The sequence below is a fragment of the Mya arenaria genome, chromosome 9 (assembly GCF_026914265.1).
Source record: "Mya arenaria isolate MELC-2E11 chromosome 9, ASM2691426v1".
Lineage (NCBI taxonomy): Eukaryota > Metazoa > Mollusca > Bivalvia > Myida > Myidae > Mya > Mya arenaria.
The window spans coordinates 40,814,775-40,832,271 of record NC_069130.1 but is presented as its reverse complement, the minus strand read 5'-3'; the positions used below and the strand labels follow the sequence as shown (position 1 = coordinate 40,832,271).

Genomic DNA, 17,497 nt, shown 5'->3' with positions numbered 1-17,497 from the left:
ATTTTTTTTATGGTAGAATATCTTAGTCGTTATGTTCTCTACCGACTTATAGCAAAGCTATAGTCATTGCCATCTTGATCAATGTAATTTTTGTTTTATCAGTATTTTCACCATAAGTTGTCAAAAGCTCTACTTTTTTTTACCTACAGGAGAGAAGCCTCTCTCGATGGGTATAATATTAGTTTTATCTGTATTTTCACCATAAATTGTGTAAAACTCTACCTACAAGACAAAAGCCATACCTTGCATCATGATGGATGTTATATAAGTTTTATCTGTATTTTTACCATGAAATGTCCAAAGCTCTACTTTTCTCTACCAAAAGGAGAGAAGCCATACCCTTGCACCTTAATGGATGCAATATTAGTTTTATCAGTATTTTCACCATGAATTGTTCTAAGCTCTACTTTTCTCTACCAACAGGAGAGAAGCCGTACCGTTGCCCTCTGGATGGGTGTGATAAAGCGTTTGCTCAGATGTCCAATCTTCAGCACCATATGCGACAACATGACAAAACCACATTCGGACAGAAACAGTGCATGTGTCCGTTCTGCGACCGGGGTTATGCGAGCGAAAAGAGCCTCAAATCCCATCTCAGCAAGGTCTGGATTGTTGGTTATTTGAAATTAGTTTAGCTTCTTTTTAGCAATGTTGTCTTGACATTTCCAACATATCTTGTTGTGTTTTTTTAAAGGGACTAGACACCAGATGATACAATATGCAAGAAAAAAAAAGAAAATTGTCAAAAACTTACATTAAATTGACATAAGTTGTGTAAAACGCATAAAATCTCACTTTCAGATGAATCACATTGCTTACGACGTATGCTTCTTTTGCAGTTTTTGCGCATTATTTCAACTCGAAATTTACTGGGGTTGTCTACCATGTAAATCCAAAAAAATTCAAAAAAGCGTTGGTATATTAATCTGTAATCATAAAGAGATATGATTTAAACAGGGAAACCATTATGCACTATATCTATATGGGGAAACTCAGATGAGACAGCAACATGATTGTTGCATTTTTTCTTCGAATCATGTAAATGATGTATTTTCAGCCTCCTACTAGCTCGCCTTGACAATTTTAGTCTTGTTTTGAAAAATATTTTATTTGCCGATTTTTTTACCATCTGGTGTCGATTTTTTTACCATCTGGTGCCTTGTCCCTTTAAAAACAAAAGTCAGGTATTGTCATACTCGTAGCCTTAGTGTTTATGATGATCATTGTTGCACAAAAGCATCAACCTTTTTTGGCATAACTCAAATACTACTTACATGTATTTCAATGACATTAAACACAGCATAGGTTCGTGTATACCAAGTAAAAAAATGCGTCCTATATGCAACATCGGAAGGCAATCTTTTGATTTGAATGAATCCTTTAAACAAAGATAACTTTTTCTTTTTTTTCACCATTTTAAAGGATACATAGCACAGTCCATGCTGCTAACAGAGCCCCGCCTTTGGTCTTTTCCCAGAGTTTGATTGAGAGTTAAGTTTCGGAAAACACTTTGACAAACTTATTTACAAACCCCCCACCTGATTGAGCACTGTCAAAAGGTTATTTTGGAAACCGGTTTGTCAAAGTGTTCGAGGAAACTAATCACCTAATCAAACTCCGGTAATAAAATGATGGCGGGGCTCTTTAAGCAGCATAGACTGCCCCTTTTCTCATCTAAAATGGTGATGAAAAGGAAAAGTTATCTTTGTTTAAAGTCCGCATTCAAAGCAAAATATCGCCTTCTAACGTAGCATTATTGATGTAGCATTTTTGACGTAATTTATCATGTGGTTTACACACACTGAGTTTGTGTAGCTCACGGTCTTTCTTTCTGGTAAACAATTTAAGAGTAACGTTCCTGGTTTGAGTGCTAAAAAAAAGGGAAGTGTTGCGTTACTATGGTTTTTAGAAGGCAAAAACAGCAGACTGAGTAAATTTTCATAAGCCTTGGTTTTGACCACAGTGATCATGAGAGAAAAAAGAGAGAAGAAAATGAACTAAAATACTAATATTTGTTGTTGCATATTACAGTTCGAGGGGTGAAAGCGAAAAGGTTCTAAGTGACATTAAATAAAGAAGCAGATAGAACCTTTTCGCTTTCACCCCAACTGTTGACAATTATACAACTAATCTTAAAATTGTGTGGTTATATGGAGAAAATGACAAAGAATTTGTATGGATTTAATTTCTGTAATAATTTGAAAAAGAATGTTTTGTGAACTAAATACTGGTAATACCCCTGAATACAAAATTTGAAGGGTACGTAGTATACTGGAGTCAATGTACAGTTGGTTAGTCGGATGGCCTATTAAATCTGTTGCAAAAAGATTGTGGACCAAACTCCTTAGAAGGATTGTTCTGAAACTTGGTACACATGGTCACTATAAGGTGTTATAATGCATGATTTTCGTGAGTTGCAGTAAAGTTATTCGAGAGTTATTTGCCCTTAACATTAATTTTTACACTTTGGGCTATAGGTAAGTTTGTGGAGCGTATTTCTCCCACAGGTTCAATTCTGAAATCAAATGATATTACACATGATAATCATTAAGTCTACAAGTGCCAAAATTTTGTTCATTAGTCACAACCGAAAAAAAAAGCCTAAAAAATCTTACAGAGTTACATACCCTTATATTTAAACTTTACCCTTTTTATAGGTTTGTAACTTTTTCAAAAGTCATACAGGAAGAACAATTTTCATACTTGGTATTTATTGTCATGGCAAAATTGTTTTTATATAATTATTAATTAATGTTTTTCTTGGAACTATTTTTTTAATATCTTGCATCAAGGCTGGGTTAGAGGGAAGTCATTATGTACTCCTGCGATGGATCTAGTTTCCATAAGCGTATTGAATTCTTTTATAATATTCAGAGAATCTTAACTTTCTTTATAATATATCAAGTATTATTGAAAGTTAGAAATATGATTTGATTTGAAAAAATTCTCATATCAGATAATCATAAGCAAAATGGAAATATAGTTGTAGGAAAGTTTTTTGCATGATAAAACTTGGCTAATATGATTAGAATATGTGTCACAGTACAGATGGTAATGTATAATGCCTCAGTAATGCATGATTAGTTTAAAAACGGCAGCTGTGCCCAATGCAGATTGCAACAGCCATGAATAATATCGACAAAGAAGTAGGAACTTCTTTATTTTGTTAAAGATGCATGTTTAAGTTTCAAATTATAGCCAGGCATATTCATTATAGTTGCTTTTTTCTCCTTTTTTAAAATGCCTATGACATTATAAAAGTGTTTGCCCACAAATATCAGGTTTCTTTCTTCATGCAGGAACATTGTTAAAGATATTTATGTAGAAAACTGGCAATTTTATGCGATGTGAATTTGTAGGGACTATCTTTTCAGAAAATGCTAATTTATGTTTGCAGTATTCTTGTGATTTTTCAGCTATTAAGTTTCAAGCATGCATTTCCAGTGCTCGGCACAAGACTGGCCTAACTCCATATGAGAAAAATAGGAGTAAACGCCGGTCTCACGCTATTAAAGCCCCACAACTTTTCATTTTCTGTTGCTCTTATGACAAGAAATTCCGCATTTCTTAGAAATGGCATTGCTATATGAGTTGAATACCATAAACTAGCAACCATGTGCTTAGTTGAGATGCTAAGGGCTGTTTCCGAGGTGATATTCATAAATATTAACTTCATGTGTTTGATTAATCTGATAAAAGTTATTATTCTTTTGCATTCATATTATTAATTTGAGTGTTCAGTGATAAAATACAATTTTGAAAAGATCATCTGCAAATATTATTTTGAAAGCCCCTGAAATATGGTTGTTTTTTGTTCTTCTCAGCTTTTTTTGCAATAAAATATGTCTGACTTTCAAACCCTCCATTAGGATTATATTTCAGTTGCTTCTCGCGTACTCTTTCTATCTCATTTTAACTAAATGAGCTTTTTCAACTGTAAAGGCATGATATATTAAACGTTTTACATTTATGCATGTTAATAGCAAACTTAATGAAGCATATAAATTTCAACCATAATTCACTCATTCTTTGCTTTTTTAAATTTGTGCGGTGAGATATGTGCAGTAAAAAATGTAGGAGACTGTAATGTGATTTCCAATCCCTTTATTTTTTTAAAATGTAGATTTTTATACTGCAAGCCTTTACAAAAAGTATGAAAAAACAACTGGCCTCCTGGGATATGTTGCGTAATATCAAAACCTTCTTTTGTGAATTTTCTTTTATTCACCAAATCAAGGGATGCAACTCAATAATTATTATTGAAAGTAATCAGATAAAGATTACTCCCCTTTATATATCAGAGTCCTTAATTAACATGGTCAAGATAGAAATGACCTGAATCATTCGAAATATCTCGGCAATTTTTCCATCGTATACAACCTCAGATGTATATGGACGGTTTACAATGTCAGAAATCCTTACAGTTTAACTAGGCTGCAAGTAGATGGCGTAGTAATTTCAATAGAGCAGTTAAACTTTAAACTTTAAACTTTACTCTTGGGAATCTTAAGTATTTATGCAATAATACACTTTACTGGCAATCAACATTGACTTAGTAATAAAAATACACAAATTAAAACACTACAATTAATTTTAACAATTATTTAAAATTTTACGAAGTGCTTCTACTGATGTACCAGCATACATCTGGGGTTGGTTTCCATGGGAAACTGGCCAAGGTGTTCCGAATGGCCCTAAATCTATTCCTTAATGGGAAATCTTTCCCTAACAAAGGGTCCATTAGTCTGAGACGTCTTGGAAGAAGATTATACTAGGGCTATTAAAAAAATATGTAGACGCTGCACATAAAACATATAAGCCTGCACTCTCTCAGATTGACAGGTTTGACCTCTTTTTTTTAATTTTTGTCTCAGAATCAGCCGATTTTGGCATCAATGCCTTCAATTCAGTCATTTGAGATCATTCATTTTGGAACAGATCTCAAAACTGCCGAAAAATTCATTTTTTTCTAAAGCGTTGGTAACAATTTTAGCCATAAAACATCAATTTTCGATGTAAAGATGAAAATCTGTGATCTGATCTTTTGTCAGCAGTCATATATCACTGGTTTCAAGATATTTACACAACAATTTGCTCATTCAAAATGTGAGAGTGCAGCTTTAATAGAGGAAGTATTTATTTTTATATTATCATTTTTTTCTGATAAATAATACCTAATTATTTCTAAAAATGTTTTTACACAGAAATTGGCCCAATCAAAAGAAAAGTCATGGCTCTGATTTACATTGTCTTGTGTTTACAAATGAATAACATCAAAACAATATTTTGTTTGTCACCCATTAAAGTAAATCCTTTTTTTCTATTTGACTTTTATTAAGATAGAGATAGGAAACATTCAAAAATGAACCAATTCGTAAAAGATCATTCAAAAGACAAAACCATCTCTATTAATGAATCTTTATAAAAGCTATAATTTACAAAAAAAAATCTTGTTTATTTCTCCCTTAACAGTTGATCGGTTTTAAATGAAATAATTTGATTAGTCTGTTAATTTAAAAAAGATGTGCAACATTTCAGAATTACGGATTTATCTTGATTGTGTTTCAGGAAAATGTTAAAATCTCATATACTGTAGTAGTGTAATTAATATTTCTAGCAAATAAAGAAATTGCCATGACATCAATCAACAAAATTAAAAATAAAACTGTGTATTGACATTGATGAACATTCATTCACTATAAAGAGATCAGGCTGTTCATAATGTAACGGTCCACTAGAGCGGACATGCATTCATAGTATAACATTCCGTTATAGACAGAAGTACGTTCATAGTACGTTGATTTATTTGTTTGGTAAGATGCAAATAAGCAAACCCCGGGCTCTGTGTGGATTGAGAATTTACTGTATATAAAGACCAGTGGACCCCTTCAGGGTCGAGCATGCTTTTCTCTGAAGGGGTCTGTTTGACTTGTTAGGCTCCCATGGTACAAATGGTGGCAGTTGTGGGATGTTGACAACTGCCGACTCGGAGTTGCCTTACCCACGAGTTTCCAAGGGCAAGACTTGGGATAAGTCTTCTCGGAGGGGAAAGAAATTCAACGGTCCGCTGTAGCGGTGGGAGCCTACATGCATTCATAGTATAACATTCGGTTATAGACAGAAGTATGTCCATAGTATGTTGATGTACTTGTTTGGTAGTAAGAAAATAAGCAAACCCTTAGCTATGTGTGGATTGAGAATTTACTGTATATAAAGACCAGTGGACCCTTCAGGGTCGAGCATGCTTTTATCTGAAGGGATTTGTTGGCCTTGTTAGGCTTGCTAGATACAATAATATAAACCCCCTCCCCCTTGCATACTGAAAGCTCCTTCATATTTTTTCCCAATCCTGCCTGACTAATAATATATAACTGTTTTGAGAGTCTGCTAAGCAGACGCCATAAAACCCCCTGAATACTGTGTAACATTTTAGTGGCATATCAATGGTCTACACTTGACTGTCAATCCAGGGGTCACAGGTTTGATTCTGCATCGCACCACAAAGAAGATTATAAGTATCTTCCATGGCCGAGAGTGTAAGATAGGTTCATTCCGACCCGAGCAAAGGTGTTTTGCGAAAACGAGGTTTACCGAGTTTCCGCAAAACACCCTGCGCGAGGGTCGGGATGAACCTATCTTACACGAGCGGCTATGGTTAATGCTTTTTCTCCCACCTCATTTAAGCAAAATTAAGTAAAAATGTATTTTTTGCTGGAACTCTTTTGTGCTTAGTGAATATAATTGCGTATAGATATGCGATAATTCGAGGTTGTCATGGTTATGCGCGCAGTGATTTCGATTATGTGAATAGTCAAACTTGACATCAAATAGTTCTAAGGAGAGTGAAGCATTATTTCTTGAAAGGTGCGTGAAAACTGTTTTATGGTGACATTTGAAGCGAGAAATAATTATTTGGCGTTCTAAATTTGCCACAAGACAAGGTTTCCATGATGCTACAGACGACAGTTTTTAACAAGGGAGGTAATTACAATGTGACGACCATAAAAAAGGAGTTCCATACGGGCATTTTATCTTCGCCCGTGGGCAAGATAAGAATTTCTAACATGGTTTAATTATTGGATCTACTTAGCTGAGGTGGGAGAAACTAATCGTCTTCTGGGAGGGACGATAAATAAGGCCCTATGTGACAGTGCTATACACTGGTGCACATTAAAGAACCAGGGTAGCCCTAACTAGGTTTACATTCTGTCTGTGCACTATGCTCCCAAAAAATCCATCTTATTGGAGCACTTGTTGAATTGGCCTTGCCCGTGTGCAAGTATATATAAGCTTACACACCATAACACCAAACAACCAATTTTGTAATCCCGGTGCATTAATTTTTTTAACATTTCATGTCAAAAAGTAGATCTGACGATACCAGGTTTGGATTTGTGATACTAAAGTCTGTAGGCCCGCATGCGGCCTACAGCCTAAAAAGCATGGAGTTGTTGAGCTGTGTATTATATATGTTATAGGGTAAGTAAGTAAAACCCAATATGGGATATACTGGGCAAAGGAAACCATATTGGATGAGAGCGAAGCTTCCTGCACGCCATATATCCAATATTAGGGTCACCTACTAACCCTGTAACATATACATCATGTCGTTACCCTAATTACATTGATCAAGATATGGACACTGTCTGGAAAATGTTTCATTTATTCATTGGAATCAGAAAACAGACTGATTTGGGTTCAATATAGAGATTAGTGACCCAATATGGATCACATGACCTGTCCTGGACCAATGGGGTTGCAAATGGTTCATGTTTGAGGCGGGATATTTTTTTTTAATGCATATGACATTGTGTATCTGGGCTATAGGCCTGCATACAATGTGTTTTAATTCGAGTATGTTTTTAATAATATTCATGTACATTTAGCTTGTGTTGTGTTTTAGTTTTAGTTCAGTTTCCCTAAAAAAAATTACCAATGTGTTGAGACCATATCTTTGTCAAATTATATCGAAATAACGTTTGAGGGGTGGGATTTGGATAGGGGGTGGGGGTGGATTGAATGAGAAGTGAAGAAAACAATCTAGCAAACTTTGGCTTGTCTGATTTGCATTTTACAGAACCTTAATGGACATGCATTTAAGTATACATAAAGTTAAATTCTGATTTTAATTCAAAAGAGGAAGTCATTTAAAAAAATTCAGCCAATCAAGCAACAATAAATTAGTATCAATTAAATTGAATAGTGTTTGATGTATAATTTATGTAAAATAAATTTCAATTTAACAAACTTGTTTTTAATCAATAAATCGTTTTCCCATACTACAATTAAAATCGGTCATTTTGAGTCACTGTTTACTTCCATCTTCTCTGATTTATATTAAAGTGACACTCTTTTTCGATATCAATACATACACATGTATAACAAATATAAATTTTGAGTGATACACCTTTAACTACTTATTAAATAATGCATTTATGGAAAATATTAATAACTGATAACAAGATTGACACTATGTATTTAATAGCTGAAAACTCAAAAGTATTAAATGATTGGTGAATGCTAAAAGATTTACTGTGATCTACTAAAGTCTCATAAGGTAGATATACCGTGTTTTCTGCACCTTTCTTTCAAACTAAACTCAGTATCCTTCATAAGAATCATTGTTTTCGACATTTATTCATCCTTTTTGGTATACTAAAAAATGTATAAATCATATTTTGGAGTAAGAGTGCATCTTTCAATTCTTTCTTATCGATCAATTGCTATCATTATGGTATGACCACAGAAATAATTCAAGGACATTTATGTAAACTTTCATTTTAAGCTGGTCCAGCTAGGTATTGTGGTCGCCTCATTGTCTGCCACCACAGAACATAATTCTGTTATAATGACTTCATAAATAATGTGGAACAATTGGCTGAAAAGATCTCATTTATGCATGAGGCAGGGGAGACAACTCTATTTGCAATCAATTCACATGCTTCAATTAAATATTCTTTAATAACCCTGAAATGTCAGTAACTTCCAAACTGGAGTGTACTTGAAAGCGCGGCCCCAGTTCCATATCAGCTAGCGCCGAATATTTTTCAACAGTAAATCATCTGCTACCTTATGGAACCAATGTAACCGCTTTATTAATTATTCATGATTAGCCAATTGCAAAGGTACATAATGAAGCAGCGCTTAGTAGCGGTTGTATCTGACGATTTTGTCACCTTGATGTTTTTGTTTGATTCAGTGCAAAACCTTTAAAGTTACACTCGTATTTAAAATTAATACATGCACATGTTTTACAAACATAAATTTTGAGTGATAAACCTTTAACTACTTACTAAATAAGGCATTTATGGAAAATATTTAATTTATATGGATAACAGGATTGTAACTGTGTATTTAATAGCTGAAAACGCACAAATATTAAATGATTGGTGAGTCCTAAAAGATTTACAATGATCAACTTACGTTTCATAAGGAAGAAATATCAAGTTTTTATGCACCTTTCTTTCAAACTAAACAAGTATCCTTCATAAGAACCAATATTTTCGCTATTTACTCATCCTTTTCAGTAAATTAAAAAAATATTGTGGTACATCTTATTTGGGAGTAAGAATGCATCTTCAACCTCAGCCTAACTCATTGAGTGTTCAAGATATTTTAATGAAACTTGGTAGGCATGTTGCCAGAGACAATATGCACATGTATAGCAAGACCAATAACTCTGGTTGTTATGTCCCTTGTTTGACGAAGAAAAATAAACAGACAAGCAACAATGTTTGCTCCACAACACTTTTGTTAAACAATGATATTTGTTCACACCAATTTCTCGAAACTTACAACATGCCTCTTACAACAGGATTAAGCTATTAGCTCACTTTTTTGTATTTCTATAATTTGTGACATATTTAATTCTATAATTTAGACGTTAAATAATAATAATCTAAATGATATTTACAATAAACCATTTTTCATTGATCCAAGTTCATTGTGAGTAAACCATGCATGGCAGATAATTTATGTAAAATCAAGGGTTTTAGATGAATGTTCCTCATGCTCCAATTTCCCTAAACTTCTTAAGGTTTACAGGCTTAAATAGCTTACTTTGATAAGCAATTAAGTACATATTTAAATTGAACTTGGATTAATGAAAAATGGTTTATTGTAAATATCATTTAGATTATTATTATTTAAAGTCTAAATTATAGAATTAAATATGTCACAAATTATAGAAATACAAAAAAGTGAGCTTAGCTTAATCCTGTTGTAAGAGACATGTTGTATGTTTCGAGAAATTGGGGTCAGCTGGCGTGTAAACGTATATAAATAACATTGTTGACGTTGATGACGGGAAACCTGTGTCTGGCTACAGTTACGACACTCAATACCATTGCTTAATGGCAGTTGAATGCTAAGCATTTTTTCAAGTACAAAATTGCAAATGTAAAAAAAAGTTGCTGTTGCTAGGCAAAAATTTGGGCCGCAACTACATATCGATTTCGTATTTTGTCAGGCTTGAAATTTAAGCCCCCTCTCACATCCAAATCAAGTGTCACGTTCACCATCATTTCCAATATGATGTGGCACAAAGCTATGATATTTCCTAAAAAAATACAATCACTGTCATTTGTTACTCTTTTAAGCCATATAATAAAAAGAAAAACTGTTTGTTTCAGTGTAAGATCACGATAAATTTCACATTGTTAACAGGAAAAGAAAATGTTTCACTTTTGGCTATACCCGTCGTGTAATAAAGCTTTTTGGTGCTCATGCACGTATAAGTGAATTAAATTTTGATCTTATTCTGAAACAAGGTTATTTTCTATATCATCAGTTACTGAAACAAGATTATATTCTATATCATCAGTTACTGATACAAGGTTATATTCTGTATCATCAGTTTCTGAATTAAGGTTATATTAACCAGGTTATATTCTATATCATCAGTTACTGAAACAAGGTTATATTCTATATCATCAGTTACTAAATCACGGTTACATTCTATATCATAAGTTTCTGAATCAAGGTTATATTCTATAACATCAGTTTCTGAATCAAATTATATATTCTATATCATCAGTTTCTGAATCAAGGTTATATTCTATATCATCAGTTTCTGAATCAAGGTTATATTCTATATCATCAGTTTCTGAATCAAGGTTATATTCTATATCATCGGTTACTGAAACAAACTTATATTCTATATCATCATTTACTGAATCAAGGTTATATTCTGTATCATCATTTACTGAATCAAGGTTATATTCTGTATCATCATTTACTGAAAGCAGGTTATATTCTATATCATCAGTTACTGAAACCAGGTTACATTCTTTATCATCAGTTACTGAAACAAGGTTACATTCTATATCATCAGTTACTGAAACCAGGTTACATTCTATATCATCAGTTACTGAAACCAGGTTACATTCTATATCATCAGTTACTGAAACCAGGTTATATTCTATATCATCAGTTACTGAAACCAGGTTACATTCTATATCATCAGTTACTGAAACCAGGTTACATTCTATATCATCAGTTACTGAAACCAGGTTATATTCTATATCATTAGTTACTGAAACCAAGTTATATTCTATATCGTCAGTTACTGAAACAAGGTTACATTCTATATCATCAGTTACTGAAACAAGCAGCGCGTTCAGTAAAGATGTTTGCGGCGAACGTTCGCTGTTTGGTTTCCCGCTTAACGTGTATGCGCTGCGTTGCAACAGGGATACAAAACAAAACGTTTGCGAGCGTTTTGTAAACGCTCGCCTGACTGAACGCACTGAAGGTTACATTCTATATCATCAGTTACTGAAACAAGGTTACATTCTATATCATCAGTTACTGAAACAAGGTTACATTCTATATCATCATGAATTAAGGTTATATTCTATATCATCAGTTACTGAAACAAGGTTACATTCTATATCATCATGAATTAAGGTTATATTCTATATCATCAGTTACTGAAACAAGGTTATATTCTATATCGTCAGTTACTGAAACAAGGTTACATTCTATATCATCAGTTACTGAAATAAGGTTACATTCTATATCATCATGAATTAAGGTTATATTCTATATCATCAGTTACTGAAACAAGGTTACATTCTATATCATCATGAATTAAGGTTATATTCTATATCATCAGTTACTGAAACAAGGTTATATTCTATATCGTCAGTTACTGAAACAAGGTTACATTCTATATCATCAGTTACTGAAACAAGGTTACATTCTATATCATCATGAATTAAGGTTATATTCTATATCATCAGTGAGGTAACAGAAAAAATATAGACATTTGGTGATTTGTTGGCCTAAAATAAGTTTTCTTTGTGGCACAGGCAACAGAAATCAGAAATGAAAAGACAAAACTTAAAGAAACTAAAATGATACTTTTTCCTTCTGAGGACCTGAAAATTGCAAAAAGACAGAATTTGACAAAAATCCTTCACCATAGACATTTGACAAGACTTAGGCCTTGTTTATGAATGTCTGGCTTGCTGACTCCCAGCTGACCAGCCCCTGTTTAATAGTCTTTATGCCACAGCAGGGAGCCAAATTTTCTGCATATTGGTGGTTAGGGCGGTGTTCAAAGATAATTGGCTGCAGGAGTATTGCTAATTGACTGATCAAAATTCATTAATCTGAGTGATGACAATGATGATGATGATGTAGATGACAATGATGGTGATGGTGATGATGATGATGATGTTAACAAAGACAATGTTTATGATGATGATGATGATGATGATGATGATGATGATGATGATGATGATGATGATGAGTAATAGTATAAAAAACTATTTAGATAGGTTACTTGGTGTTACTCTGTCACCTAGAACATATGCGACTTTACATTTTTTTAATGGTTGGAAACAAAAATCGAGGGGATTTTAACAATCCTTGTAAGATATTTGCAACCTTATTAGAAATTAAACAGGCATTTAACAATGCAATTTGTCTACCATTTAAAAAAAATAGACAACTTAAAACAACATTTTATAGCACTAACAGATGATAAAAAAACCATAATAAGATACTGATGTCATTTAATTATATATGTATGATGATATGCACTAAAAACGAGACAGTAATTAACTTCACTGTCTGCATACCTACCGGAAAGAACTGATTTATTACACCACAATTTATGTCTGCACCATTTTTAATAGTCATTTAAAAAAGATGAATACTAATTGTGAAAAATAATATTCGCTGCATATTTTTCTCGAAAATTGCACTTCATAGAGATAGACGCACTGTTATTAATTAGTTGGACCTTCCTGTTTTGTTTGAGCTTTTTTGTATTTCCAGGAATAAACTTCGAGGTATAATCATTGCCTTGATGAGGGTGTGGTCCCCCTCCCCCTTATGTACCAAATACTCTTTCATGTTTTACCTGAAAGTGTTACAAATGATACTAAATAAATGTGAAAGTTTGGGTATCCACAGGCATATAAACCAAAGCCAATTATCCCCCTTTTAAAATCCAAAGGGTGTGTTTTTTTCTGCCTTGTACAATCCTAAGGGTGTGTTTTTTCTGCCTTGTAAAATCCTTAGTGTGTGTTTTTTCTGCCTTGTAAAATCCTTAGTGTGTGTTTTTTCTGCCTTGTAAAATCCTTAGTGTGTGTTTTTTCTGCCTTGTAAAATCCTTAGTGTGTGTTTTTTCTGCCTTGTAAAATCCTAAGGGTGTGTTTTTTCTGCTTCTGCCTTGTAAAATCCTTAATGTGTGTTTTTTCTGCATTGCAAAAACCTTAGTGTGTGTTTTTTCTGCCTTGTAAAATCCTAAGGGTGTGTTTTTTCTGCCTTGTAAAATCCTAAGGGTGTGTTTTTTCTGCCTTGTAAAATCCTAAGGGTGTGTTTTTTCTGCCTTGTAAAATCCTAAGGGTGTGTTTTTTTCTGACTTGTAAAATCCTTAGTGTGTTTTTTCTGCCTTGTAAAATCCTTAGTGTGTTTTTTTTCCGCCTTGTACAATCCTAAGGGTGTGTTTTTTCTGCCTTGTAAAAACCTTAGTGTGTGTTTTTTCTGCCTTGTAAAATCCTTAGTGTGTGTTTTTTCTGCCTTGTAAAATCCTTAGTGTGTGTTTTTTCTGCCTTGTAAAAACCTTAGTGTGTGTTTTTTCTGCCTTGTAAAATCCTTAGTGTGTGTTTTTTCTGCCTTGTAAAATCCTTAGTGTGTGTTTTTTCTGCCTTGTAAAAACCTTAGTGTGTGTTTTTTCTGCCTTGTAAAAACCTTAGTGGGTGTTTTTTCTGCCTTAATTGTAAAAACCTTAGAGGGTATTTTTTTCTGCATTGTGAAACACTTTTGGGGGTGTTTTTTCTGCCTTGTAAATATCTTACGGTGTGTTTTTTCTGCCTTGTAAAACACTTTTGGGGGTGTTTTTCTGCCTTGTAAAAATCTTAGGGTGTGCTTTTTCTGCCTTGTAAAACACTTTTGGGGGTGTTTTTCTGCCATGTAAAAATCTTAGGGGGGTGTGTTTTCTGCCTTGTAAAACACTTTTGGGGGTGTTTTTCTGCATTGTAAAAGTCTTAAAGGGGTGTTTTTTCTGCCTTGTAAAAATCAGGTGTTTTATTTCCGCCTTGTAAAAATAATAGGGGGTGTTTTTTCTGCCATGTAAAAACCTGAGGTGTTTTATTTCCGCCTTGTCAAAACTGTAGGGGGTGATTTTCCGCCTTTTTAAAACCTAACAGGTTTTTTTCCGCCTTGTAAAAATGATGAGGGGGATTTTGTCCACCCAAACAAAAAATTAGCATGAAGTGTTTTGTCTGCGGAGATTTTCCTCCTTCATATAAACCATATGACCATGGTTTACATATCTAAATTACATGTCTGTGGTATGTACCGGAAGTATTCATAAAACTTCTTAAATCATTTCTTAACTTAAGTCACTTTCCTTATTTAAGTATTTCTAAAGATGAGAAATGACAGTAGATCAGAGTAATTCTTTAATCATTCGCCAAGCATTTAATATTTTTGTGTGTTCATCTATCAAATTCATGTAATAAGTATTTTCCATAAATGCATTATTTAGTAAGTAGTTAAAGGTTTATCACTCAAAAATTTTGTTTGTTATACATGGGTATGTATTAGTGATGAAACGAAAATCGAGTTCAATCGTTTAATCGTCGCTGACAATGCTATGTCAACGACGAGCGATAGTGGTTGTCCAAAATCAATGTCACTTATGCTACTTCCGGTAACTACGTATTTTTTTGTCGTGGTAAATGTCGAGTAAATGTAAATTCTTGTTGAAGTCATTTTAACATCGGAGGTCACTCTCTTACACAAATGCGATACATGTAAACACTTTTGCGTAAAACTCTCCCAAAATTACAAATTGTTTTTAATTGTTTATATATTTCATAAAATCTTCTTCAATAACCTGTCCTTATGGTGTAGTGCGTCTGGTCTTATCGGTGATCCCGGCTCGATGCAATCTGTTTTTAAAACCTTTTTTAGTATCGTTTGTAATTCATTGATTTATTTTTTGTGAACCTTTTATGAAATTAAGATTTTCTAATGAAATGTTCAATATAACAGTTTATTGAATGTTAAGCTGGTTCACAAATATTTCATATGCTTTTACATGGATAATACGCTAAGACAACTTTAATTGATGCGGTGTGCATCATTTTGCAATTAATGTGCAATTATTAGTATTTGTTGTCGTATGTTTTTTCGTCGAGTTATAAAAGAAAGAAAAAGGTTATAGAAATTTACTTACTGTTGCAAATGGCTTGACTATAGCATCACACATACTGATTTCAGGTTTAACCATTTAAATGATCATGATGATACTTTATAATGTATGAAAAATGTATTGTTTACTGATATTGTGAACTTTCGATTTTAGGCGGATAGTAAATCGAAAAGCTTGGTCCGAAACGATTTTATTATCGATAGCAAATGGAGTCCGATTTTCAAACACTAGTATGTATTCAATGCATTGATTTTGAATAAGAGTATCACTTTGAATAATGCATACCAAAGTTGCAGTTTGGCGTTGGAATATGTGTCATCCCATTAATAACATTTTGCAAATTCTCATGCATGATAAAAGAAAATTTTTTTGCTCATAATATAATTCGAATTGTGTTTTGAGTATTTTCTTGAATGATAACATTAAAATTAAATGATGAATAAATACCGTTTTGTTAATTATATTGGTATTCGCAGTCACATTTCTTTTATTAGGTGGTTAAATCATCATAAAACAATAAAGCTATCAATTTAAAGAAGCAATTATTATTTTTTTTACAACTTTTTAAAGTTTCAATGGTTTTGATTGATTAATTTCATACTTAGACTATTCAAACTCTGTATTTGAAAGAATAATAGTTGTTGGTAAACTTCAAAATATACGTTTGTTCACTTTGATTAAGGAAAACAAAGTGGTCTTTATGTTGCTAGAAAAAGCAAGGTGCCAGTAGGACCTTCAGCATCAGTGTTATATGGCATAGGCAGCATTTATTATCCATTTACAATGAAACTTGATGACAGTGTTTGTGGGCATACTGAGTAAGGTATCAGAGGGAGGTACCAGTACTACTTTTAGCATCAGTGTCAACTGGCATAGGCAGCATTTATTATCCATTCATGATGAAACTTGGTGACAGTGTTTGTGGGCATAATAAGCAAGGTATCAGAGGGAGGTACCAGTACTACTTTTAGCATCAGTGTCAACTGGCATAGGCAGCATTTATTATCCATTCATGATGAAACTTGATGACAGTGTTTGTGGGCATACTGAGCAAGGTATCAGAGGGAGGTACCAGTACTACTTTTAGCATCAGTGTCAACTGGCATAGGCAGCATTTATTATCCATTCATGATGAAACTTGGTGACAGTGTTTGTGGGCATAATAAGCAAGGTATCAGAGGGAGGTACCAGTACTACTTTTAGCATCAGTGTCAACTGGCATAGGCAGCATTTATTATCCATTCATGATGAAACTTGGTGACAGTGTTTGTGGGCATAATGAGCAAGGTATCAGAGGGAGGTACCAGTACTACTTTTAGCATCAGTGTCAACTAAAAGTGGCGGCATTTATTGTCCAATTATAATGAAACTTGGTGATAGTGTTTGTGGGCATAATAGCAAGGTATCAGAGGGAGGTACCAGTACTTCTTTTACTATCAGTGTCAGCTGAAAGTGGCGGCATTTATTGTCCAATTATAATGAAACTTGGTGATAGTGTTTGTGGGCATACTGAGCAAGGTATCAGAGGGAGGTACCAATACTTCTTTTAGCTTCAGTGTCAACTGAAATAGGCTGCATTTATTATCCATTTATGATGAAACTTGGTGACAGTGTTTGTGAGCATAATGACATGGTAAAGTTTGATAGTGGGATAAATTTTCTCAGTAAATCCAGAGTTATGCCCCTTTTTAAAAAGGTTTTTTTTATTTCTTGTGCAGAGAATCATACATTTGAAACACTGTGGCCATTTTCCGTCAAAACCTTGCTGGTACATCAGTAGATTGGTAGTTCTTAAAATTTCAAATAATTGTATGAAGAAATTGCAGT

General features: G+C 33.5%; 1 protein-coding gene across 7 annotated transcripts in view; it reads left to right on the top strand.

Moving 5' to 3' along the window:
* Positions 1-17,497, top strand: part of LOC128245671 (uncharacterized) — a 130,453-nt gene that overhangs the window by 94,374 nt on the left and 18,582 nt on the right. For all 7 annotated transcript variants that reach the window (XM_052963883.1, XM_052963886.1, XM_052963887.1 and 4 more), the window contains one exon: positions 424-602. In XM_052963883.1, the coding sequence (XP_052819843.1) occupies positions 424-602 (179 nt within the window). The remainder of the gene's footprint in view (positions 1-423; positions 603-17,497) is intronic.